At 49.4% G+C, this 27973-nt stretch overlaps 1 protein-coding gene across 3 annotated transcripts in view; it reads right to left on the bottom strand.

The window, feature by feature from the left end:
- The window catches only part of LOC146869216 (E3 ubiquitin-protein ligase TRIM39-like), a 199118-nt gene extending 178371 nt beyond the window's left edge, over positions 1-20747 (bottom strand). For 2 of the 3 annotated variants that reach the window (XM_085643753.1, XM_085643825.1), the window contains exon 1: positions 20275-20747. In XM_085643753.1, coding sequence (XP_085499879.1) covers positions 20275-20688 — 414 coding nt within the window. In that variant the 5' untranslated portion in view covers positions 20689-20747. The remainder of the gene's footprint in view (positions 1-20274) is intronic. The other variant, XM_085643905.1, reaches the window with a different exon arrangement.
- Between the last annotated feature and the right edge of the window lie 7226 nt (positions 20748-27973).

Here is a 27973-nt window from a genome sequence, read left to right as displayed (position 1 = left end):
TCTTTTGCTTCCATGTGTTTGGATATGTTAAGACGGTGCACCTGCAGGGCGAGTGAGAGGCCTCTTTGCTCATCTGCAGTCTTCCTTAGCCAGGGTCTTTTGCTTCCATGTGTTTGGACATGTGAAGACGGTGCACCTGCAAGGCGAGTGAGAGGCCTCTTTGCTAATCTGCAGTCTTCCTTAACCAGGGTCTTTTGCTTCCATGTGTTTGGACATGTTAAGAAGGTGCACCTGCAGGGCGAGTGAGAGGCCTCTTTGCTTATCTGCAGTCTTCCTTAACCAGGGTCTTTTGCTTCCATGTGTTTGGACATGTTCAGAAGGTGCACCTGCATGGCGCGTGAGAGGCCTCTTTGCTCATCTGCAGTCTTCCTTAACCAGGGTCTTTTGCTTCCATGTGTTTGGACATGTGAAGAAGGTGCACCTGCAAGGCCAGTGAGAGGCCTCTTTGCTCATCTGCAGTCTTCCTTAACCAGGGTCTTTTACTTCCATGTGTTTGGGACATGTGAAAAAGGTGCACCTGCGGGGCGAGTGAGAGGCCTCTTTGCTCATCTGCAGTCTTCCTTAACCAGGGTCTTTTGCTTCCATGTGTTTGGGACATGTGAAAAAGGTGCACCTGCAGGCCGAGTGAGAGGCCTCTTTGCTCATCTGCAGTCTTCCTTACCCAGGGTCTTTAGCTTCCATGTGTTTGGACATGTGAAGACGGTGCACCTGCAGGGCGAGTGAGAGGCCTCTGTGCTCATCTGCAGTCTTCCTTAACTAGGGTCTTTTGCTTTCATATGTTTGGACATGTTAAGAAGGTGCACCTGCAGTGCGAGTGAGAGGCCTCTGTGCTTATCTGCAGTCTTCCTTAACCAGGGTCTTTTGCTTCCATATGTTTGGACATGTGAAGAAGGTGCACCTGCAGGGCGAGTGAGAGACCTCTTTGCTCATCTGCAGTCTTCCTTAACCAGGGTCTTTTGCTTCCATGTGTTTGGACATGTGAAGAAGGTGCACCTGCAGGGCGAGTGAGAGACCTCTTTGCTCATCTGCAGTCTTCCTTAACCAGGGTCTTTTGCTTCCATGTGTTTGGACATGTGAAGAAGGTGCACCTGCAGGGCGAGTGAGAGGCCTCTTTGCTCATCTGCAGTCTTCCTTAACCAGGGTCTTTTGCTTCCATATGTTTGGACATGTGAAGAAGGTGCACCTGCAGGGCGAGTGAGAGACCTCTTTGCTCATCTGCAGTCTTCCTTAACCAGGGTCTTTTGCTTCCATATGTTTGGGACATGTGAAAAAGGTGCACCTGCAGGGTGAGTAGAGGCCTCTTTGCTCATCTGCAGTCTTCCTTAACCAGGGTCTTTTGCTTCCATGTGTTTGGACATGTGAAGACGGTGCACCTGCAGGGCGAGTGAGAGTCCTCTTCGCTCATCTGCAGTCTTCCTTAACCAGGGTCGTTTGCTTCCATGTGTTTGGACATGTGAAGAAGGTGCACCTGCAGGGCGAGTGAGAGGCCTCTGTGCTCATCTGCAGTCTTCCTTAACCAGGGTCTTTTGCTTCCATGTGTTTGGACATGGTAAGAAGGTGCACCTGCAGTGCGAGTGAGAGGCCTCTGTGCTCATCTGCAGTCTTCCTTAACCAGGGTCTTTTGCTTCCATGTGTTTGGACATGTTAAGAAGGTGCACCTGCAGGGCGAGTGAGAGGCCTCTTTGCTCATCTGCAGTCTTCCTTAACCAGGGTCTTTTGCTTCCATATGTTTGGACATGTGAAGAAGGTGCACCTGCAGGGCGAGTGAGAGACCTCTTTGCTCATCTGCAGTCTTCCTTAACCAGGGTCTTTTGCTTCCATATGTTTGGGACATGTGAAAAAGGTGCACCTGCAGGGTGAGTAGAGGCCTCTTTGCTCATCTGCAGTCTTCCTTAACCAGGGTCTTTTGCTTCCATGTGTTTGGGACATGTGAAAAAGGTGCACCTGCGGGGCGAGTGAGAGGCCTCTTTGCTCATCTGCAGTCTTCCTTAACCAGGGTCTTTTGCTTCCATATGTTTGGGACATGTGAAGACGGTGCACCTGCAGGGCGAGTGAGAGGCCTCTTTGCTCATCTGCAGTCTTCCTTAACCAGGGTCTTTTGCTTCCATGTGTTTGGACATGTGAAGAAGGTGCACCTGCAGGGCGAGTGAGAGGCCTCTTTGCTCATCTGCAGTCTTCCTTAACCAGGGTCTTTTGCTTCCATGTGTTTGGACATGTGAAGAAGGTGCACCTGCAGGGCGAGTGAGAGGCCTCTTTGCTCATCTGCAGTCTTCCTTAACCAGGGTCTTTTGCTTCCATGTGATTGGACATATTAAGAAGGTGCACCTGCAGGGCGAGTGAGAGGCCTCTTTGCTCATCTGTAGTCTTCCTTAACCAGGGTCTTTTGCTTCCATATGTTTGCGACATGTGAAAAAGGTGCACCTGCAGGGTGAGTGAGAGGCCTCTGTGCTCATCTGCAGTCTTCCTTAACCAGGGTCTTTTGCTTCCATGTGTTTGGACATGTGAAGAAGGTGCACCTGCAGGGCGAGTGAGAGGCCTCTTTGCTCATCTGCGGTCTTCCTTAACCAGGGTCTTTTGCGTCCATGTGTTTGGACATGTGAAGAAGGTGCACCTGCAGGGCGAGTGAGAGGCCTCTTTGCTCATCTGCAGTCTTCCTTAACCAGGGTCTTTTGCTTCCATGTGTTTGGACATGTGAAGAAGGTGCACCTGCAGGGCGAGTGAGAGGCCTCTTTGCTCATCTGCAGTCTTCCTTAACCAGGGTCTTTTGCTTCCATGTGTTTGGACATGTGAAGAAGGTGCACCTGCAGGGCGAGTGAGAGGCCTCTTTGCTCATCTGCAGTCTTCCTTAACCAGGGTCTTTTGCTTCCATGTGTTTGGACATGTGAAGAAGGTGCACCTGCAGGGCGAGTGAGAGGCCTCTTTGCTCATCTGCAGTCTTCCTTAACCAGGGTCTTTTGCATCCATGTGTTTGGACATGTGAAGAAGGTGCACCTGCAGGGCGAGTGAGAGGCCTCTTTGCTCATCTGCAGTCTTCCTTAACCAGGGTCTTTTGCTTCCATGTGATTGGACATATTAAGAAGGTGCACCTGCAGGGCGAGTGAGAGGCCTCTTTGCTAATCTGCAGTCTTCCTTAACCAGGGTCTTTTGCTTCCATGTGTTTGGTCATGTGAAGAAGGTGCACCTGCAGGGAAAGTGAGAGGCCTCTTTGCTCATCTGTAGTCTTCCTTAACCAGGGTCTTTTGCTTCCATGTGTTTGGACATGTTAAGAAGGTGCACCTGCAGGGCGAGTGAGAGGCCTCTTTGCTCATCTGCAGTCTTCCTTAGCCAGGGTCTTTTGCTTCCATGTGTTTGGATATGTTAAGACGGTGCACCTGCAGGGCGAGTGAGAGGCCTCTTTGCTCATCTGCAGTCTTCCTTAGCCAGGGTCTTTTGCTTCCATGTGTTTGGACATGTGAAGACGGTGCACCTGCAAGGCGAGTGAGAGGCCTCTTTGCTAATCTGCAGTCTTCCTTAACCAGGGTCTTTTGCTTCCATGTGTTTGGACATGTTAAGAAGGTGCACCTGCAGGGCGAGTGAGAGGCCTCTTTGCTCATCTGCAGTCTTCCTTAACCAGGGTCTTTTGCTTCCATGTGTTTGGACATGTTCAGAAGGTGCACCTGCATGGCGCGTGAGAGGCCTCTTTGCTCATCTGCAGTCTTCCTTAACCAGGGTCTTTTGCTTCCATGTGTTTGGACATGTGAAGAAGGTGCACCTGCAAGGCCAGTGAGAGGCCTCTTTGCTCATCTGCAGTCTTCCTTAACCAGGGTCTTTTACTTCCATGTGTTTGGACATGTGAAGAAGGTGCACCTGCAGGGCGAGTGAGAGGCCTCTTTGCTCATCTGCAGTCTTCCTTAACCAGGGTCTTTTGCTTCCATGTGTTTGGACATGTTAAGAAGGTGCACCTGCAGGGTGAGTGAGAGGCCTCTTTGCTCATCTGCAGTCTTCCTTAACCAGGGTCTTTTACTTCCATGTGTTTGGACATGTGAAGACGGTGCACCTGCAGGGCGAGTGAGAGGCCTCTTTGCTAATCTGCAGTCTTCCTTAACCAGGGTCTTTTGCTTCCATGTGTTTGGACATGTTAAGAAGGTGCACCTGCAGGGCGAGTGAGAGGCCTCTTTGCTCATCTGCAGTCTTCCTTAACCAGGGTCTTTTGCTTCCATGTGTTTGGACATGTTCAGAAGGTGCACCTGCATGGCGCGTGAGAGGCCTCTTTGCTCATCTGCAGTCTTCCTTAACCAGGGTCTTTTGCTTCCATGTGTTTGGACATGTGAAGAAGGTGCACCTGCAGGGCGAGTGAGAGGCCTCTTTGCTCATCTGCAGTCTTCCTTAACCAGGGTCTTTTGCTTCCATGTGTTTGGACATGTGAAGAAGGTGCACCTGCAGGGCGAGTGAGAGGCCTCTTTGCTCATCTGCAGTCTTCCTTAACCAGGGTCGTTTGCTTCCATGTGTTTGGACATGTGAAGAAGGTGCACCTGCAGTGCGAGTGAGAGGCCTCTTTGCTCATCTGCAGTCTTCCTTAACCAGGGTCTTTTGCTTCCATATGTTTGGGACATGTGAAGACGGTGCACCTGCAGGGCGAGTGAGAGGCCTCTTTGCTCATCTGCAGTCTTCCTTAACCAGGGTCTTTTGCTTCCATGTGTTTGGACATGTGAAGAAGGTGCACCTGCAAGGCCAGTGAGAGGCCTCTTTGCTCATCTGCAGTCTTCCTTAACCAGGGTCTTTTACTTCCATGTGTTTGGACATGTGAAGAAGGTGCACCTGCAGGGCGAGTGAGAGGCCTCTTTGCTCATCTGCAGTCTTCCTTAACCAGGGTCTTTTGCTTCCATGTGTTTGGACATGTTAAGAAGGTGCACCTGCAGGGTGAGTGAGAGGCCTCTTTGCTCATCTGCAGTCTTCCTTAACCAGGGTCTTTTACTTCCATGTGTTTGGACATGTGAAGACGGTGCACCTGCAGGGCGAGTGAGAGGCCTCTTTGCTAATCTGCAGTCTTCCTTAACCAGGGTCTTTTGCTTCCATGTGTTTGGACATGTTAAGAAGGTGCACCTGCAGGGCGAGTGAGAGGCCTCTTTGCTCATCTGCAGTCTTCCTTAACCAGGGTCTTTTGCTTCCATGTGTTTGGACATGTTCAGAAGGTGCACCTGCATGGCGCGTGAGAGGCCTCTTTGCTCATCTGCAGTCTTCCTTAACCAGGGTCTTTTGCTTCCATGTGTTTGGACATGTGAAGAAGGTGCACCTGCAGGGCGAGTGAGAGGCCTCTTTGCTCATCTGCAGTCTTCCTTAACCAGGGTCTTTTGCTTCCATGCGTTTGGACATGTGAAGAAGGTGCACCTGCAGGGCGAGTGAGAGGCCTCTTTGCTCATCTGCAGTCTTCCTTAACCAGGGTCGTTTGCTTCCATGTGTTTGGACATGTGAAGAAGGTGCACCTGCAGTGCGAGTGAGAGGCCTCTTTGCTCATCTGCAGTCTTCCTTAACCAGGGTCTTTTGCTTCCATATGTTTGGGACATGTGAAGACGGTGCACCTGCAGGGCGAGTGAGAGGCCTCTTTGCTCATCTGCAGTCTTCCTTAACCAGGGTCTTTTGCTTCCATGTGTTTGGGACATGTGAAGACGGTGCACCTGCAGGGCGAGTGAGAGGCCTCTTTGCTCATCTGCAGTCTTCCTTAACCAGGGTCTTTTGCTTTCATATGTTTGGACATGTTAAGAAGGTGCACCTGCAGTGCGAGTGAGAGGCCTCTGTGCTCATCTGCAGTCTTCCTTAACCAGGGTCTTTTGCTTCCATGTGTTTGGACATGTTAAGAAGGTGCACCTGCAGTGCGAGTGAGAGGCCTCTGTGCTCATCTGCAGTCTTCCTTAACCAGGGTCTTTTGCTTCCATGTGTTTGGACATGTGAACAACGTGCACCTGCAGGGTGAGTGAGAGGCCTATTTGCTCATCTGCAGTCTTCCTTAACCAGGGTCTTTTGCTTCCATGTGTTTGGACATGTGAAGAAGGTGCACCTGCAGGGCAAGTGAGAGGCCTCTTTGCTCATCTGCAGTCTTCCTTAACCAGGGTCTTTTGCTTCCATGTGTTTGGACATGTGAAGAAGGTGCACCTGCACGGTGAGTGAGAGGCCTCTTTGCTCATCTGCAGTCTTCCTTAACCAGGGTCTTTTGCTTCCATATGTTTGGACATGTGAAGAAGGTGCACCTGCAGGGCAAGTGAGAGGCCTCTTTGCTCATCTGCAGTCTTCCTTAACCAGGGTCTTTTGCTTCCATGTGTTTGGACATGTGAAGACGGTGCACTTGCAGGGCGAGTGAGAGGCCTCTTTGCTCATCTGAGGGACAGAGTGCTTGATTCTTCGTTATCCACACCAGTGTGTGGTGATCCTCAATGGTGGAAGGGTTTCGGGGAGGCTGTCGAAGTCTCTGCTGACCTGGGCACCTGGTTTTCTTCATTACTTTCCCTGCCGCTTCCACTAACAGTTGTTTCTTTGGTGGGGTGTCAGGTCATCCATCATTCCTTTGCAGCTGCAAGAGCTGCCACAGTAACCCCACTTCTCCCACTTTCTACCTTCATCTGCAGCTCTATGAGATGTAGTCTACGGTCTGGAACCCAATAAACATTGTACACAGGAGAGGCACTAGTTGTCGATGGCCACTGAATCAGTTGATCATTCAGTGTCCGAGCATTTTGTGGTTTTGTGGTTGGAGGAGCATCACAGACTTCGAAAGTTACATGAGAGTTGATTAGTTCTCAATATAGGTTCTAGCTATTTCGAGCATTACTATGTTCCAGGATTTTTGACCAACCAAGGATGGAGTTTGCTGTGGAGGCGAGATGTGGCATACAAAGTCGAGCCTAAAGTATATACAAAATGATGCATGAAATGCTTGAATTAATTTCAGCCACTAGTAAATTTTTGGGGCCACTTTCTAGTCCATCGTTATTTTGCACAACATGCCACCTCAGTTCAGAGCCCAGCCATATGCAAATCAGACTTGACCCTGATCCAATGGGAACAGCCCAGCCTGAACAGCCAGGCCAGGCCCTCCCTGAACTGAAACACAAGCAGCCCAGGACCGGCTTTCCCCTAGTTATGGCTCATCAGCCAGGTATTGCTTGGTTTCAGTGTGCACGGGACCCACGTCTGGGCATACCTGTTCCACTTAGGGCGACACGCTAAGGTATAGAAAAAAGCGATGGGCGGAATGCTTGAATCAATCTCAGCCACTGGTAATTACTCAGGCTGCATTATTCAAGCAATACATCACTGTTTAGGTCAAGCCTAGGCAGCGCATGCGCTGCTCTGCAAGCAATGCTGTATTTTTCATCGGCTGTGTCATTGTCCTTCTTAAAGGCTGGCTCCTGATTCGTTATTAGGCTTGTTAGCCCCTCTTTAGTACCACCTTGTCTTCATTTGTACCGCCCATGAGGACTGGCCCTTTTACTTCAGTTGTTACATGGTACGTCTTCCTTAGTCTGTAACCACTATTTTCTTTAATAAGTTTCTCTTACTGCAGGAGGGTCTCTCATGCGCAGTTGTGACCACTGGTATGTTTACCTCGTAGCAAACGGGGCGCTTTGCAGGGGCCATAGGAGACAGAAGGGGGCAACTCAGGGATGCCTTTAGGGATGTCAAAGATGCGTGATGTAATTTCCGCTAGATCTGGCATCTTTATTTTCTGAACGAACATCTATGTTAAACATGAATATGCTTTATGTTTGCTCCTCCGCTCACTTTCTAAAAACCATGACTTCAACAAAGGGCTCTTACCCTCTTCTCTCAATTTTATCCTATGTGAGATGGATCCAAAAAAGCAAGATAGTCTTTGGCTGCAAATTTCTCTTTGGACACACTCTCCAGCAACCGCAAGTGCGAACCCGACCAGAAGGTATTGGAGTGCTTTACTGAGCAGTTCTCCAGTTCCAAAGTGGCAGCTCGCTGCGCTTTGCTCCTTGGCTCAGATTACCTGTAAAGGGGATGCTTTCATCTCCAGCTTAATGCTGCTCTCGAACATTTGCTTTTTTCCCCCTGCCCCTCACATTGCTGTCTATCGTTTGCCTCCCTATGCCCTCGGTGCCCCTTCCCCGACCGTTCCATCATTTTTGCTTCCCACAGTTTTGCTTCCCCACACCCTTCCTTTCTGTGTTCCTTCTGCTACCTTCTGTTTGCAACCCTCCCCCCACACACACACACTTTTAAACAAGCATTTGCAATGAAATAGGCCTCGCATTTGTGAGAGTTTATGCTATTGGCATTGTAAATGTTTTATTTATGTTTTAAAAACCAAAATATAAATAAAAGGCATTGTCACTTACATTGCCAATAGCTCGAATTTGTGTAAATGCGAGCCCTATTGCATTGCAGATGCTTGTTGTATAGAAGTTATTGACTATAGCTTCATTTGGTGAGCCTGCTACATCCCTGACCTCCTCCTTCCTGCAAGGATACATGAGTGTGTCCCTTCCAGTCACTCTCAAAGGCCTTAGGAATTACCATGGCTTCTACACCTGGCCAGGGAGATGGGGAGGTAGGTGGTGGAACAGCTCTGACTCCAGAACAGCTCTGAATCCAGAACAATTCACTGAATCAATATCCATCAAGCGATGTAGAGAGATGTGCATTTGAACCACAGGTTCCCTGTCTCCAAATCTACCTTTGCTATAGCAAGGTTCTGAGCCTCTAGTCCTGTGGGCACCCCGGCCCTGTAAAAATGCAACCACTACTGATAGTTTTGTGGATATCTTTTGAGCATTCTGCGCCGTAGCACAGGGAATCTGGTGCACCAAAACCATCTGCAGTGCATAGAATGGTTCCCGGGGCTGAAAATCTGTGTGATAGGGTCATCAGGGGTCAGGGTGGAGATACTCTTATTCCATGGTTGAGAAATGGAGGTGTTAGTGACAGAAGTTATATGTCCAAAATAGATTTTTAAAATGCGAACGATATTTCGAATGACGCTGCGACCGCCAGCGCGGCCCCCCAGTGTACCATCGCGGGGACGTCGCGACTATCAACGTCGTCCGGATATTGGTGAAAATATATAAAAACATATGAATGAATCATTAGCATTCACTGTTATAGAGATACTGATAAATGTTTTTATAGAGTTATTTGTATAGTGAGTTATATACTGTCATGGTTAGAATTAAATATATAGTTATAATTTTTTCATGTGGTGATGGCTATTGAATTCCTGATTTCGCTTTACGCTTTTGTGACGTAACCACGGGGATCACGATGACCAACGACCTCGCAAACTCTGGTCTCATCGTGAAAATGGAAAACAGGTTTTAGAGATGGTTGTTCTAGAACATGGGTACTCAAAAACATTTTCCCGGGATCCGCAAAGCTTGGCCTTTGGTTTGACCAAGGGCTGCACTGATGCCAGCAGGGAAGGTGGGGTGTAAAGTGGGTGTAGGGGAAGCGAAGCATGTATATCTAGTGGCTAGACTCAATTGCACATTGTGAAACCAGAAAATCTGGGATGAATCCCGGCTTCTCCACTTGACCAAATTGTGTGACTCTGGGCAATTGTTTTATTTATCCTTTTTCTTCATAATTACATATAAGAGGGCTTCTAAATACATGACTTCAGGATACGTGCTGTACAAAATCATCTCCTGTGCTTGGATATAATCACTAATGACATTGTTGTCAGGTGTGGGGGGGGAGTTGTGAAGCATAAATGTTTCTAAAACCATCACTTAAAAAAAATACTTCTGAATGTGCTGCTATAATTTGATTTACTAGGGTTAAATGGTTCTACAGGTAATGAAATACATTCTTTGAATTTTGAAAAGACACTTGTATTTTTACACGTATGCTGTCTTTAAAAATGACGGTGTTCCTAAAGTTACAGGCATAGTTAGTTCCTTTCCCTAAATAACCTGTAAACAAGGGCTTGCTGTATATTTAATTTGTTTCTAATCTTAGTGCTAAATTGAGTAGACCGCAGCCTAGTGCTGCTGCTACCCAGAGGGCTGCATGTAAAGGTCAGGAGGGCTGCATGCGGCCCCCGGGCCGTACTTTGAGTATTACTGTTCTAGAAATACGCTAGAAAAACATGAGTTTGAAGTGTACAATAATAAACCTCTAGTGTGTAAAATACTGTAATGTTTGTGCATATATCTGTTTTTATTTTGTGGAAAAGGCGCGATTGTCGCGGTTAGCGACGTCATCGTGACGTCCCAAATAACCATGAAAACGGAAAATAGGTCTGAAAGATGATTTTTAAAGAAACTTAGTACAAAAATATGAGTTTAAACATTCTTTGAAAGAAGTATGTATGTAGTAATATGTGTAGTGTAATGTTCAGAAGGTTTTTTTTACATATTATTTTTGGATGTTTTGATGATCATTGAATGTCTGCTTTTGTTTTCCGTTTCTGGGGCATATCCGCGGGGATCGAGACGTCGTCGTGAAGATTGTCAAAAACTAAAGAAAAACCTTTAGAAAAAAACTTCACTATATTTCAGATATTAGGGTAGCTCTGACCAGAGCCGTTGTGTTGGTTACGTGTATATGGCAGCTACACATCAGATCGGATACAGAGTTGCCTTCATCTGTAAAGTGCACTCCTTCCTTTCCTCTAAATTCCATGCATGTCAAAGCGCAGGTTGTTGTTATAGATACAGCCCATGCAATGGTCTCTGAGGAATGCAGAAACAAGCTTTATAACCTTGTTATATGGCTTTGTCAATCTGTGGACAGATTTGATTGGACAACAATTCCATTTCTGTCTTTGCCATATATTATAGTACACCAAGACAGAGTGAGGGAAAAGCGACATCAGTTTTTCAAAGGTTTCTTTTATTAGGTGGCTTTCTTCTAAATTGATCATAGAAAAGTTAAAGCAATATTCTACTAAATATTTAGAGTTACTTTATTTAAAAAATGTCTTTAAGTGTATTTTTCAGTATGTGAAATACATTTACTGATGACAGAATCTCCACTGTAAATGCAATATTGTTTGGCGACTTACAAAATTGTTAAAAATAAAACCAGTTATTAATGTATTTTCTGATAAACACATATGAAATCAAAACATGATTATATCTAATTATAGAATGAAAGTACGAACATTTTAAGAGGTTCACCTACAAAAAAATGGGCATTACAATTTAGGAATAGAATTTAAAAAAATCTTAGAATCTGGAAAAACCCAAAGGATACTGGACCGTTATAGTTAACAATTAGCATTTAAAAAACCTTAGAATTTAACTGAAAAAAACAAAGTTACTGGGACGCTATAGTTAGGAAATAGAATTTTAAAAAACTTAAAAATTCATTGAAATTTCTCGCCCTAAGTGCGAGGTGTATGCCTAGACGTGGGTCCCGGGCTCACTGTGCCACTGGATTCAAGCTAGCCTGGCTGATGCATATGGCTGTGTCCAAACTGGGGTGGCATGGGGAGCAAAAGAACAATAGATTTAACCCAGATCTATTTACTGGGGAAGAATGTTTGATTTGCTCTGCATTCCGTCCATCATCTGTGTGTCTTTTGCCTTCTCGCCCTAAGTGCTCTGGGTATGCCCAGACTTGGGTCCCGGGTTCACTGTGCCACTGGATTCAAGCTAGCCTGGCTTATGAGGGGTGGCGCCCCAAAACCGGTCCTAGGATACTTTTGTTTCCAGTCCAGTAAGGACCTGGGCTGGCAGTTTGGGTGGACTGTTCCCATTGGGCGCAGGGTCAAGACTGATTTGCATTTAGCTGGGTTCAAACTGGAATGACATAGGGAGGCAAAAAACATTGGATTTAGGCCCAGATCTCTGTACTGGTGTGAATGTATGACATTGTTTTGCATTCTGTCCATCTATTGTTCTTTTTGCATTTGTCACCCCGAGTGGGACGTGTATGCCCAGACGTGGGTCCCATTCTCATCATGCCCCTGGAGTCAAGCTATCCTGGCTGATGAGGGGTGAAACCCCAAAACTGATCCTAGGATGCTTGTTTCCATTCCACGGAGGACCTGGCCTGGCAGTTTGGGCTGGACTGTTCCCACTGGGTGCCGGGTCAAGACTGATATGCATATGGCTGGGTTCAAACTAGAATGACATGGGGAGCCAAAAACCATTAGATTTTGGACGAGATCTCTGTACTGGGGTGAATGTATGACATTGTTCTGCATTCTGTCCATCAATTTTTCTTTTTGCATGTGTAATAAGGTGAAGAAAGAAATGCATTATCCTCGCCTCAGAGTCCTTAATAGAATTGTAACTTCTCTGTTCTAAAGCTATGAAGTTTTGCATTCTTGCCAACCAGTTTTTTCCTTCTCAGTTTTTCTCCTTCCATCTACTATTTTGCCTTGTCCATTCAGACTGGAGTGGATTCCTCTGTCTTCCAGTGTGTGATTATTTGAGGCAGTTCCCTCAGGAGGTTCTTTTCCGCCACCTATTTTTTTTTTTTTTTTTTTGTTGAAAAATTTTTATTGTGCAGAGAAAAGGTTACAAGCACGGGCCTACAACCGCCAGGGCCGGCCGCTAGTAGTTAAAGTGATCAAGCAGTTCAAAAACAATGACTGGCCCACAGGGGCTCCGCTATATTACGGAAGATCAGACTGCACATAAGGGAAGTCAGGATACACACTTTTAACATAAATAACAACAAAAATAAAGAAAAACAAAAAGCAAGGCGAAACGACATGAAATGGGCGTCGAACCACAGCCGGGGGACTCCACACCCGACCACCCGAGGGCGGTCAATAAAAGGAGGCCTGAGAGGGAGGGGGGGGCCACGGGAGTACCAAATCTGTACTCAGATGTACGAGATAAGCAAGGAACCCTCAAGGATCAGGGGGACGAGGCAACCTCAGACGTATCCACCAGGGGGGGAGCACAGATAGACCCGCGATACACATTCCACTGCCCCCAGATTCTACCCCATGCCCCCGGTTTACCACGAGCCACATACACAGTTTTCTCCATGAACATGCACCAGTCCATGTTCTCCTTCCATACGGACACGGTGGGAGGCCGTTGGGAACCCCAAAGCTGCGCTATATCTCTCTTTGCGATCATGTTCCCCAAGGCCGCCCACCGAGCCTGGGCCGCATTATAGTCATTGGGCTCCCATACATTCAGAACGCAGCGACGCACCTCCGGCAGCAGAGCGACCCCAGTGACTCGTCTCATAACATCATGCACCTGGCGCCAATATTCCGCCACCTCGCGGCACTCCCATAGGATGTGGAGAAAGGTGGCACTGAGCCCGCAGCCACGCTTACAGAGCCCGTCGTCAGAAAACCCCATCGAGACCAAGCGTGGGCCCGTCACATAAACACGATGGAGAATCTTAAGCTGGACCAGACGGAGACGGGCCGGGATGGCCACCTCCTTAGGGGATGACAGTGCAGTCTGCCAGTCCTCGTCGTCCAACTCCACCCCATCTCCGTCCATGCCTCCCGAAGACGCACCAAGAGGTCAGCCCGATTATTTATCAGTTTTTTGTAAATCAGAGAGATAGTACTGTCGGGGACGTGACCGTCGAGTATGCGGTCCTCGAGAGGCGAAGAAGCAGGGACCGTGGTCCCCTCCCCAAAGACCGAGAGCAGGGCATGCCGAACCTGGGCATAACGGAAGAACTCTCTTTCACTAAGCTCGTGCTCGCTCTGGAGCGCCGCGAAGGATTTAACCGCACCTTTAACCCATAGGTCCCCCACTCTGCTGATGCCGATCGTGTCCCAGTGCTCGAAGCCTTTCGTTGTCCAGAGGCTTCCCAAGCGTTCTGAGGCGAATAAAGGAGTAGCACACGTTAAACGCTCACTCCAGCCCATCGCTACGTTCGCCGCCTTCCACACACGTACCGCAATCCTAGTAGGGCCCGTGAGGGTCCTACCAGCAGATCGAGAGTAAAGCGCTCTGTTATAGTTACCGCCGGGAAGCAGGAATTTATCCATCTCATATGCCGGGTTCAAACCAGGAGCGTACGTAGCATGGTTAATGGCAGACAGCTGGGAGGCCCAATAGTACCGTCTAATATCAGGAAGCGCGATGCCCCCGTCATACCAGGGAAGAGTCAGCTTTGCCAAAGCGATACGCGCTCGCCCGTCCCAAACCAGTCTCCTCTGCAAACTCTCCACTTCCCTAAAGTAGGCCGCCGGAATGACATCGAAGGAGTTCTGGAGTGCATAAAGAAATCTGGGAAGGGACATCATTTTAAACAGTGCCGCGCGACCAAGTGGAGACAAGGGCAACTTACACCACCGAGCCGTATCCACCCTCAAACGCCGGAGTGGAGACAGGAGATTCTGCTCATAGCGGACCGCCGGATCCAACGAAACGTACACCCCCAGGTATTTAAAGCCGGATTGAGATATTTGGAGCAGAAGCCGAGGCGGCAAGAGAGGAAGGCCACCAGAGATAGGATACACGCAAGATTTGGACCAGTTAATTATCAGACCCGAATTTCTCCCGAAGGAAGTAAGGACATCAAAAAGAACATTGAGCGACTTCCGCGGCGAGGTGAGGTACAAGAGAATATCATCCGCGTACAACGAGACCCGATCCTCGAAGCCCGGGGCCCACCGGATCCCCCTGATCGAGGGCTCCCAACGGAGCCAGGCAGCGAGCGGTTCCAAGGCGAGAGCAAAGAGCAGAGGGGACAACGGGCACCCCTGCCTAGTACCCCTCCCGAGAGCGAAAGGCCGAGAAACCCGCCCATTGACAACAACCTGAGCCATTGGTCCAGCATAAAGAAGCTTCACCCAGCTAAGAAATCCCTCCCCAAAGCCAAACTTCGCCAAGACGGCCCAAAGGAATGGCCACTCAATGGTATCAAAGGCCATCGTGGCGTCTAAGGAAACCAATATGGCCGGTTCAGAGAAGTACTCCGCCCTAGCGAGGACGCCGTGCAGACGCCGTAAGTTGAGAGCGGTATTACGATGAGGGATGAAGCCGCATTGATCCGGATGTATCAAGTCACATATAACGCTCAGCAAGCGATTAGCGAGGACCTTAGCAAGGATTTTGGGTTCGGCATTTAGTAGGGAAATAGGCCTATATGAGGCACAGCGGTCACGCGGCTTACCATCCTTGGGAATCACCACTATAGTAGCCAGACGCTGGTCGTCGGGAAGGGAACCCCTCTCGAGCGACTCCTGAAACATACGACGGAGGAAAGGCGCGATTTTATCCGGGCGTAATTTATATAGTTCAATCGGCAGGCCGTTGGGGCCCATAGCCTTGCCCGAGCGAAGGGAGCGAATCGCAGTAGCAATCTCTTCGACAGACAAAGGGGCATCCATCAGCTCACGGTCCTCGACGGATAAGCCGGGCAGGGCAATATCCCGCAGCAGAAGACGAGAGTCGTCCTCATCTCTATCAGACACCGGGGAGTACACTGCCCTGAGGTGGTCAGCAAAACACTCCACAATCTCACCAGGCTCAGTCACACATACTCCATCCGAAACCCGAAGCTCCGGGACCACACGATTCACTCTCTCCTTCTTATCCAACCAGGCAATCAGTTTACCCGCCTTGTCCCCGGCATCATACAACCTACCCTGCTGCTCCCTATACATGGTCTTGGCAGCGTCAGTAACAAGAGACTTATATTCAAACTGCTTCAGGCTGAGGGCATGCAGCCCATCCGGAGTGACACCCGCCTCCAAGGCCGCCTCCAGCCCCGATATTTCAGTCTCCAGCGTCACCACCGCCTCATTCTTAACCCTCTTAGCATCCACTATCTGGGACAGGGCATGCCCGCGGAGCACTGCTTTGAAAGCTTCCCACAGGGACACTGAGGACAACACCGACCCCTCATTCTCAAGAAAATATTGATCAATCGACTTAACCAGGGTATCACGGATCTTGGGGTCTCGCAGGTACCAAGGGTTAATAGGAGCGATCCGCCCAGCAGACCGCGTCCCAGTGTCAAAAAGCAACCACAGTGGGGAATGATCAGAGATACCCCGGGCCAGGTGTTTAACCTCTCGAATCCGGGCAGTCTGGGCCGCGGGCATAAGAAAATAATCCAATCTGGAGAGACTCCCATGGGCCCCAGAGTGAAACGTGTACTGACACAGTGTCGGATGCATTAACCTCCAACAATCCACCAGACCGAAGGTCTCCAAGAGTCCGCCGAGCCACGCCTGGGCAGCAGGGAGGGCCCTGGGCGGGTGGCGATCCAGGTCACCCGAGACAACCGAATTAAAATCCCCACCCATAAGCAAAAGACTGTCAGGAAGCTCAAGCAGCATACGACCCAAGTCTGAGAAGGTGGAGTTCTGGAGGCCCGGGGGAACATAGACCGAGATCAAGGAAAGGGACTGCCCCTCCCACCTCCCAGTCAGAGCCACATAGCGCCCTCTATCGTCTAGGGCTACCCTGGTGATCTCTAACGGAAGTGAAGATCGTAGGAGAATGCCTACCCCTCTAGAACCAGTGGTGAAACCAGAATGGGCCACGAGTCGGTATCCCCCCCTGTTCATGGCATGACAAACATTACCAACCAGATGCGTCTCCTGTAAGAACACCACATCAGGAGTCAGACGACGCAAATATTGCAGCACAACACCCCGTTTGATACGGTCCCCCAATCCGTTGACGTTCCAAGACATCAATCTCAACCCGTCCCCCCCCATCCCCTCCAGTAGATCAAGGGTCCCCTAGCAAATAGCGCAACACCCGAAACTGAACCAGAGCCAATACCTCGCCTTGAGAACAAAAAACACAAATCCAAACAACCCCACCCACCCGCCAACCCCCCCCCGAATCCAACTCCCCCCACCCTGCACCCCTGCGGTCCAAAAAACCACCCCAACTTGCAGTGTGCCTGTCGCCCTACAAACCCCATTCTACGAAAAGACCCCGGAGGAGGAAAGGGACCCGTCCCCGCCCGCCCCCCACACAGATCAGAATGAAACAAAATGCACAAAAGAAGTAGAACCCAGCCGAACAATACAAAATGGCAAAGTCAAGGACCAAAAGTCACTCCGAAGGAGACCCGCCACCCTCGGCACCGGCAGAGGGCCCAGGCCGGTCACCCCGGTCCGGCAGCGAATCCAGCCAGTCACTCACAGTCGCAGGAGAGTCAAAAAAGGTAGTCCGATCTTCATATTCCACTCGGAGCCTAGCAGGAAAAAGCATAGAGTACTTGAAACCCAGGTCCCGGAGACGACGCTTCACCCCCTGGAAGCCCATCCGCTGTTTCTGGACAAGTTGGGTGAAGTCCGGGAAAAAGTTAATGGACGAGTTCTCATATCGGACCGGGCCATGGACCCGTGAGGCCTGCAGAATCGCATCTCGGTCTCTGTAATGAAACAGTTTCGCAACAATAGGCCTCGGGGGGGCCCCCGGTCGCGGCCGACCACCTGGAACTCGATGGGCCCGCTCCACGGCGAAGAACTTACTCAGGCCAGCGGGGGCAAGCTGTTTGAGCATGAGCTCCTCAACCATGAGATCAACCGGGCGGTTGTCGGAGGTCTCCGGAACGCCTATGACGCGGATGTTATTGCGTCGAGCCCGTCCCTCGAAGTCCTCCAGCCGCCGGGCCATCAGATCGTTGGCCGACTTGAGGTCGCCGAGAGTAGTCTGCAGGTCCGACACGTCCGCACCAAGGGAGGACGTCCGCACATCCAGCGATTGAACCCTCTCGTTGGTCTTAGAGAGATCCGCCCGAATTAGCGTAACATCAATGGCCACCGTGTCGATTTTACGGGCCAAGGCCTCGTACTGCGTAGCGATGGTCTCCCTGATGCCAGTAATGGCGCCCATGATGTCCTGCAGGGACAGATCCGGAGAAACGGACGGGCCACCACTGGCATCATCCGGGGGGACACTGGCCGTCCCGGGGGACCCTTTACCTTGAGTGTAGCGGTCCATGTTGTTAGTCTGGACCGGTCCCCCACGTAGGGATGTCTTGGTCTTACGCCTCTCGGGGTCTCCCTTGCCTCCCATGAGAACCACGCTCGCCGAAGGGGACCACCGAGTAAGCGTCGAAGGGGCACAGGCCAAGCAGACGCGGGCCGCACCAGAGGCCGCAATGTGGCGGAGCGAGGGGACCACAGTCGATGGGCACCCTGGTAGCAGGCGGAGACAAAGGCAGCAAGCGAAGGCCAAGTGAAAGCCCAGCCGCACCAAGCAATGCCACTGTCCAGCCCCTCAGAGATCCAAAAGTGAAACCGAAAGTGATAGGACGGCCACTGGCACAGCCCCGCCGCCGTTGTTGTTCAACTACGCCCCGGCTCCACAGTTCACCTTCGCACCGGGCACAGCCATCGGTTGGGCCTCGAAAGTTCAAACCACCATAGATCAGGATTCCCAGGTCCGATTTGGTTTCCGAAAGGAGTTTAGTGTTCAGCCAACATTCGTCTTCCAGATTCCATCAACCAAGTCAGGATAAAGTCAGGATAAGTTCCGAGGAGCAGCGAGGGTCCGGGGAGCCCTGTGCTCACGCGACCATCTTGGATGCGCGCTAGGCTCCTCCCCCCTCCGCCACCTATTTTTAACTCCATTGGCATTTTTCTTTAGAGGGCACATTCACAAGCTAGTGAAGCAGCTTCGGCAGGAGATTATCCAAGCTTCAAATCAAGGACCAATCAGCCCTGGAGAGACCCACTACAACCAGCTCTTGAGAGAGTTGTAATGCGAATAGCACCTACTAGAGATGGGACGATTCAACAAAATGCCAGAATCGACACCCTGCTTAGTGAGAACAATATCCTGCGGCAAGCACTGGCTGCTACGGGGGCATCTGAATTATATTCCTGTGGGGGCTTTATGTTTTGCTGAGGGATGCAAATAAATTAAAACAAATTCTTATGTTCTTTGACGGTCCACCTGGATTTGTCCTGCAGAATAAAGACTGGTAATCTAATTAGTTGCCTTTTCTTGGGAAACCCCACTGGTGACCTCAACCGGCCCAACTTTGAGTAATTTCTCTACCTTTTTGCGGCGCTCCCATGAATGTTTGAGATCCCAGATATGAAAAGTTGGGCAGAAGCAGCTCTCTGCTAAAGTCAGACAGATTCACAGAAAATGCTAATCTATGCCCCTGGTATCAAACACTATGCAGCTGAAACCACGTTGGTCAACGGAACGTTAATGACCCATTCTCATCTGGGTCTAAAATAAGACATTACAGACTCTCCACCCAGTGTCATTAAATCAAGCCATTGAGTCCACGCTATATGCCGCACACCCACTTAATCAAGGAAGAAGAGTGTCTGCTGGGGTGCAGGTTATTGAACGAAATAAGGCGCATGAGTCGCCCAAGCCTAGGCTCCACTATTGGGATGTTCACCTAGTTTGACACTGGATGGAATCCTGGCATGACTATGATTATCTAAGTCGCTGTCCGCTAAGTTGGCTGCGCTATTGTATCTGGCTATACCCTTTATTTGTGCATCAAGAAAACAGGACTGCCCACAATAGTGCTCAAAGGTTGATTGTCTCCTCTGTCATTTCCTACCTGGGGCGCAGGATTATGGGACATGTAGTGCTTTAAAATGCTGCGTAAAATAACCACTGAGAAATAAGACTGCTTAATACTTGCATCCTTGTTTTTAACAAAATCAGGACACTCCTTAGCCAACTAGTTAGGAGAATCTGCCATTGACAGTAGGGCTTTTAAATGAATGACACTACACTTGCAGTGTAAAGCATGTCAAACCCAACATTTCACGTGAGGATGGGGCACCAAGGGACGGCCTGGCCTATAGGGCAATCATGCAGTGTCACGTGGGCTGGTCTGACCATTCAGTGTGTGGCCCCTCTATTTGTGGGTGTTTGTGGGCCTGTTTTAGGGTCTGGTGGGCTGGTTTTTACTTTTGATTTCCCAGATATTACCACAAACGTTGCCTGCAACAAGCACAAATGTAAGTAGCCTCCAATACCCTAAAACAGCTATACAGCGTTTCAGGTTCAAAACCACCCCAATTTGCAAACCTGGGCCTATTTCTGAGCCTTCTGATTCGCTATTCGCAGCCACTTTCATTTTGACGGACGGGCCTTTTTTCTGTCCCAGTCCAACTCTGGGCGCATAGCAAAAGAATAACCCAAAAGCAAAGAGACAGCCCACCGTTGGAATATTACTGGCATAGGGCAACATTAGGAAGGATCTATATCAGGCAGAGTTTGTCAGCGCATTTCATTTTTACGCACTCTGTCAACATTCAAAATATAAAATATATATATATATCTATATTTAAATGAGCCTTGCACGTCTGAATCGAATCCTAACAGACTCTGTACTTGGTAGCAGTGTGAGCCCTCTCGCTCCCCTGCCATCCCCGATTCAGCTGACCTGCACACATACCTTGTACTCCTGGGCAGCCTCTCCAATTGGAAGCATCTTGTGAGCCATGTGATCACGTGACATGCTGCACACCACACAGATGGGCTCCTGGTCATCTTCACAGAACAGTTTCAGTTTCTCTTCGTGTTCTTGGCACAGTTTAGCCTCCTGCGGGGTCGCACTCGGTATCTGAAGTTGTTTCAGGGTTTCTATCATGTTGGCCAGGTGCCTGTTAGGCCGGAAGGTTTTGTTCTGAGTGAGATCTCTGCACTGAGGGCAGGGGAAGTCTGTCTGCAGCCCCTCCCAGTACTGACTGATACAGGACAGACAGAAGGTGTGTCCACACTCCACAAACACGGGGTCTGTGAAATATTCCAGGCAGATGGAGCAGGTGGCCTCCTCCCTCAGGCTCCGGAGCTGGTTGGACGCAGCCATGTTCCACCTGCGGACGGTGCACAGTTAAGTTTCGTCTCTCATAGAACAGTTTGTGAAGTGGCAAGGTCGGTTCCTCTTTCCTTACAGATACTCCCACTTTCACTGGCTACTTGCACATGCCCAGCGCTGAATTGGGAGTGTCATTGGCTGATAAGGGAGTGTTTGTTTACAGTGAACTTTGAATGTTTCAAGCCTGACGCAGCAGAGCACACAGTGGCGCAGATTTACAAGCCCCTTGCGCCACTTTTGCGTCACTTTTGACCCGGGCCGGACTGGGAACCAAAACCGGTCCTGGCAAAGTGCTCGGCCGGGCCCCCTGGGGGTTGGGGGTGCGGTTGAGCTGTTTTCCAGGGTCGGTCTTGGCCGATTATGTTGCGGGCCAACAAAAGCAGCCCAGTAAAAAAATAACAGCCCCCAACCTGGCGGGCTACCGGGAAAACGCCCGGTGCCCACTACAGCCAGTCCAGCCCTGCTTTTAACATGGGAAAAGTGACGTAAAAGTGACACAAGGGGCTTGTAAATCTGTCCCAGTGTCTGTAGCATGTGCAGCAGAACTGAATTGTCCGCCTGTAAAGCAGGCCTGTCAGCAGCAGAGCTGATAATATCCAGAGTTTACCTGGGATAATCGGCAGCTATACTGGGGTGCTCTAAGAATGTTTGAGCCTGTACTGTATGTGCCTACAACTGGGAGTGTTAGGGTCTGTACAGCTAGTGCCTACATCAACAAGCGGGAGTGGCGGCAGCAGGGCCCGTTGAGTCTGCGTCCAGGCCGGGAATGCCTGCTTAATCCGTGCTCTCTGTGACACCTTTGTCCCGTTCTCGGTCGTTCCTGAACCGCGCTTTGCGTGCTGCACTGGGATGGTCAAACCAAAACTACAAGCCCATGAAGGCATAGTGCCGTTAGCTAAAAAACATAAGTCTGGGCCTGTTGAAAGTGTCGTGCACGGCATGAGTCGCTTGCCTTAGTCTTGAGTGTCTGAATCTTGGGTTTCAGACTGCAGCATGAGCTGGGAGAGTCTTCAAATGGGATGCCAGTGTTCGGCACGTACAGTGAGACCTGGTCATGCCAACAGGTTAACTGGCAGCGTTTGCAACTTGACTAGTGAAAGTGACTGCATTCCTAATTGGGAAACCAATGAAAAAGAAGCATTGGCTAAGGCATTAGATTTGGCTTTCACTGCAGCTTCCACCCATCAAGACACTCATCCGTCCATCTATGTACTTAATCACTAAGGCTCCATACACTCAGTCACTCATACGTATGCATCTATTCATCCACCTGACTCATTCTTGCATCCACTCACTCGCCCATCAACAATACTAAATACACAAACTCACAATTCATTCAAGGGGGCTTTAATGCTGTGCTGCTACTTTGTGAGGAGTGTGAGAGTGCTGTCCAGAGTGTCTCGTGGTAATCTGTGAGAGGCGTGAGAGGGTTTCCAGAAGTGTGAGTGCTAGTCTGAGGGGTTTGAGAGTGCTGCCGGTAGTGTGTGACTGCCAGTCTCTTGGTATTGTGACAGGTCTTCCATTATTGTGCTTATAGTAAGTCTGAGACAGTGAGAACACTACTCTGAGCAGCGAGAGAGTGCGGTCGGTAATCTGAGACTTGTCAAGGCCAGCGTTGCTATCGGGATCTAGCGTGTTGTGATGCAAGTTGGCATGTACAAATATGCAGACAACGCCAGTAGATTAGGAGAGGGTTTATTGGAAGTTGAATGGATACATAAATGACTCCACCAGGAGAAAATGTAGTTAGATGCTCGACCCTGGTCTGTCTGACTCACCCGCCCTCCAGGGAACCCTCATAACCCACATCATTGGGTAACTTGACTAGCAGGATACCACCTAGAGCTACTCCTTGCACCCTAACCTCCTGTGCTTCTCAGCATGTGCCTACTCCACTCTCTGCGATGGTGACCAACCAACACCCACCCACCAGGAGAAGGTCAGATAGCGGGAACCCCAAGAAGGCCTGACAGCAGTTCCTACACAACATCGCAGGAGCGGCAGCTCCTCTTGAGGTTTATCAAGCGCCTCCTGTGGCACCTTCCACAACACTCCCAACTCATGGCAGACATTTTGTGGATCACCAGTATAAATGCCACACCCTACCAGCCACAGCCCTAACCAAAGAAGACCCAGAGACCGGAAGAGAGGAGCAGCACGACAGTGCCCCTCCAGCACAACCTCCAGGAGATGAGTGTTGCCGTGCAGTGGCATAATGCATAATGATTCTCCAGCCCCCAGCACAATGCAGGGTCCCCTGAGACACCCATGTCTCTAAGATATTCTTAGGCCTTGGGCTGATCTATTGCTTCCTGAAGGGGGGGGGGCTTCCTGCACAGCAGAATCTGCAGGGCCTGTGTTTTGCCTCTGATTCTATGTGATGGTGGATGTAAAGTAGCGTATATCCTTGTGAGTCGTGAGGATCTGGGGACAAAAGACAGCACCCTATTGAGAGTGCATCAGCTAAGTAGGATACTCATATCTGAGACACTCTGAACAAGTGTACAAGCACAGTGGAGGAGGTATTACCTGTACACGGCATCATTACTTCTTTTTCCTGTGTCCAGTATGCTACCTACATGCAACTTTTTAAACTAAGTCTGAGAACACAGGGCTTTACTTGAGATATTCATGAGCCGGGGTCAGGCGCTTGTGAGAGTTTTATCACGCTCTAGAATGGGTGCATTTAAAACATGTACTTCAAAGACAAGCTTTGTGGTCGACACTAACCAGAACAAGTACCATTTCCCTCTCAGTCCTTAGTGGGCATAAGCGGGTTTCAGATCCAGGCATGAGTGGAGTAAGGTTCAGTTTCCATCTGATGGAGCAGGGTTCTGCAAAAAGAAAACCTGCTGGGATTAACACACCCGTAATACATACTAACATTGTGCAGTGGAAAAGTAACATATTAATCACATGAACCTGTGGGAAGCTTCTTTGCGCATGCATACACTAATGTGAACTAATGCATGAAAGAACTAAACCGCATTTACATTGCGCTTAGAAAGAAACAAGAACTAATGCATGACTAGGCAGCATTTCGCATCTTGCATTTTGTTTTTATAAATAATAATAAATGATGCCACTTTTGCTTAAAGCTTTGCTAAAAGAAAAACACTAACATGGGACAGAGCAAAGGTGGGTGGTAAACAGTGAAAAGTGCATTTCTATGTCATTATTGAATGCTTATGTTCTGTTCGTCATAGTGAGTCAAATGGGCCTGCATTTTCCTAAATTAACATGAAGGACGGGGGCTGAAGAGTGCATGAATATTTCGACAAACAGACAGAAACGCTGGGTGCTGCAGAGGAAGAGCAAAAGTCTAAGGTAGTTCACCTCAGAGAACATTGTTTGTCGGCCAAAAAGATGAGACTGGCCGTGGGACCCAAGTCATCTTTCACGGGCGTGGCTGAGAAACTTATGTGGAAAAAATGAAATGTTTCAAGTATTGAAATGAAAAACGAGTCAAAGAGTATGTCATGTGAATGGATATAGAACAATGAGCACACAGAATTTTGAATGTGAACACGGTGGTGTGACACACCACCTTCCAGATCAACCAATAAGAGCTCGAATTTTATGAATTGTTTTAACTAATGTGGGACGGACATATAGGTTTTAGGGTATAACTGGGGTGCCTTTGGGGGTGTGGTTTTGGTCTTAGGTCGGATGGAGAGGAGAGAGGAGTGATTTGTTGTTGTCCGTTGGCGCCGAGCGGCCTAGCTGTTCCTGTCCTTGTCCTGTTCCCGTTCCTGAAACCTTTGTTCCCTGACTCTATTTCAGGGGACCCCCACTACCTACTTGGCCAGGGGGGTGGTATTTCACTGATCTTTGGGTTAGTATTACCTTTCTGACTCGTACTTTGCATAATACATTTGCAAATGTATTTTTGTCTCTGAAACTTATGTCTCTTCATCTATCCCCTCCGTCATATGTATATTGTTTCACATTGTTTTACTGAAACGTATGTCCATCTATCCACTTCTTCATATGCATATCGTTCACTTGATGATGAGTATGACACTGTTTGCATTTGCTGATATTTTCTCTCCCTCTTATGAATTTCATTGTTTGCATTTGTACCTTGTATGCGATGAGATAAAACTTTATTAATCTTACAGAGAGTGTCTGGGTGAATTTATAAGTGGTTGGCTTTTGGCGCAGTGAATGGATTAGTACATGGTGCTGAATGGGTCACTGGAGGAGTGCAAGGGGAGTGACATGGTGTTTGCTGGAGTGTATGTATACTGACTGGGGAATTGAAGGTGTGAAAGACAAGTGTGTAGGTGGTTAGAGGACTGCATGCATAGTGGATAGGTGTTTGAAGCAGTCCATGTGCTAAGACCTGACTCAGTGCATGAGTACTTGGGTACTGACTGAATGATTAGAGAACTGCAAGGAGAGTACCTGAGTGAATTTATAAGTGTTTGGCTTCTGGCGCAGTGAATGGATTAGTACAAGGTGCTGAATGGGTCACTAGAGGAGTGCAAGGGGAGTGAAGGGTGTTTGCTGGAAGTGTATGTATACTGACTAGGGAATTGAAGGTGTGAAAGACAAGTGTGCAGGTGGTTAGAGGACTGCATACATAGTGGATAGGGTTTGAAGCAGTCCATGTGCTAAGGCCTAGGTCACTGGATGAGTACTTTGGTACTGACTGAAAGATTAGAGTACTGCAAGGAGAGTGCCTGGGTGAATTTATAAGTGTTTGGGGTTTGGTGCAGTGAATGGATTAGTACATGATGCTGAATGGGTCACTAGAGGAGTGCAAGTGGAGTGACAAGGTGTTTGCTGGAGTGTATAGATACCGACTGGGGAATTGAAGGTGTGAAAGATAAGTGTGTAGGTGGTTAGAGGACTGCATACATAGTGGATAGGGGTTTGAAGCAGTCCATGTGCTAAGGCCTGGCTCACTACATAAGTACTTGGATACTGACTGAATGATTAGAGTACTGCAAGGAGAGTGCCTGGATGAATTTATAAGTGGTTGGGTTTTCGCGCAGTCAATGGATTAGTACATGGTGATGAATGGGTCACTAGAAGAGTGCAAGCGGAGTGACAGGGTGTTTGCTGAAGTGTATGGATAGTGACTAGGGAATTGAAGGTGTGAAAGACAAGTGTGCAGGTGGTTAGAGGACTGCATGCATAGTGGATATCCGTTTGAAGCAGACCATGTGCTAAGGCCTGGCTCACTGCATGAGTACTTGGGTACTGACTGAATGATTAGAGTACTGCAAGGAGAGTGCCCGGATGAATTTATAAGTGGTTGGGTTTTGGCGCAGTGAATGGATTAGTACATGGTGCTGAATGGGTCACTGTTGGACAGGCCACATGAAGGGCTTGCTCCCTCCCCGCATGACAGGGCCCAAGCCCCGGCCCTCCAGGTGCTACCCACAGAAACAACCCGCACCCCGTCTCCAGACGAAACTCCTGCCCCCGGACATCTATGTATCATGGGGCCGAACCACTACCGGCTCCCCAGGCCGGACCAGCCGCCATCTTGGACACAGCACCACGAGGCCGCGTGGCCTCAGCTCGACCCTAACCCTGGGCCTGGCCAGGCCCCGACATCCCGGCACCACCATCCACCCAGGAGGTGAACGGACCACTTGGCAGGTCGATGGGAGAAAGAAGTGTCGATGGCTCTCCCCCGCCAGGTGCCGATCGCCCTCCAGCTCCCCCGGGCGCTGGCTCCACCCCCCTGCTGGGTGTCTGGACTCCCTCATCCCCGGACCTCCCGACCTCCAAGTGCGAGGGTCCGGACATCAAAGGGCGCCAGACCTATAACTAGGGCAGCTCCAGAGCAGGAAGGCAGTTGTATCCTGGAGTCGAGAGACACCGGGAAGAACTCAGCCTTGACGGACTACCGGCGCTGCCGTAGCCCTGCCTTCTGAACTATCGTCCTACCTGCTGGCGCTGCCACGGCCTTCTGCATCCTCCATCCTCGTCGGGCCCTGCTGGCGCTGCCACGGACCGTTGTAACTACTACCTTCATCGGGACCTGCTGGCGCTGCCGCGGACCGTGTAACGACCACCTTCATCGGGACCTGCTGGCGCTGCCGCGGACCGTGTAACGACCACCTTCACCGGGACCTGCTGGCGCTGCCGCGGCCCGTCCAAGCTAGAACACCGAGCTCGAGGATTGTGAGCCTTCCATCATCACATCTACCAGATTGGTAACCAGACTGTCCCGCTACCCCCTTTCCCAAACCAAGAGACTAGAATCGAGGGCACCCCTGAGTCCAGACCTCCTTTTACCATTCCATCGTACCTTAAGAAATCGCTTATAAAGAACGTTAAATCCTATCCTTGTGTGGTGTACATCTGTGGGGGGGAAGTTACTCATCTGTACGATCGCTGGAGACGGCTCTCCCCGGAGACCTCTCCCCTTGTCCTCGGCCGACCCTCCCGGTCCGTCTAACAGTCACTAGAGGAGTGCAAGAAGAATGACAGGGTGTTTGCTGAAGTGTATGCATACTGACTGGGGAATTGAAGGTGTGAAAGACAAGTGTGTAGGTGGTTAGAGGACTGCATGCATAGTGGATAGGGGTTTGAAGCAGTCCATGTGCTAAGGCCTGGCTCACTACATAAGTACTTGGATACTGACTGAATGATTAGAGTACTGCAAGGAGAGTGCCTGGATGAATTTATAAGTGGTTGGGTTTTCGCGCAGTCAATGGATTAGTACATGGTGATGAATGGGTCACTAGAAGAGTGCAAGCGGAGTGACAGGGTGTTTCCTGGAAGTGTATGGATACTGACTGGGGAATTGAAGGTGTGAAAGACAAGTGTGTAGGTGGTTAGAGGACTGCATACATAGTGGATAGGGGTTTGAAGCAGTCCATGTGCTAAGGCCTGGCTCACTACATAAGTACTTGGATACTGACTGAATGATTAGAGTACTGCAAGGAGAGTGCCTGGATGAATTTATAAGTGGTTGGGTTTTCGCGCAGTCAATGGATTAGTACATGGTGCTGAATGGGTCACTAGAGGAGTGCAATGGGAGTGACAGGGTGTTTGCTGGAAGTGTATGGATACTGACTGGGGAATTGACGGTGTGAAAGATAAGTGTGTAGGTGGTTAGAGGACTGCATGCATAGTGGATAGGCGTTTGAAGCAATCCATGTGTTAAGGCCTGGCTCAGTGCATGAGTACTTACGTACTGACTGAATGATTAGAGTACTGCAAGGAGAGTGCCTGGGTGAATTTATAAGAGGTTGGGTTTTGGCGCAGTGAATGGATTAGTACTTGGTGCTGAATGGGTCACTACAGCAGTGCA

Source organism: Triturus cristatus, chromosome 1_1, assembly GCF_964204655.1.
Source record: "Triturus cristatus chromosome 1_1, aTriCri1.1, whole genome shotgun sequence".
Lineage (NCBI taxonomy): Eukaryota > Metazoa > Chordata > Amphibia > Caudata > Salamandridae > Triturus > Triturus cristatus.
Note: the sequence above shows the minus strand (reverse complement) of the source record. Positions and strands in the feature narration are given on the sequence as shown.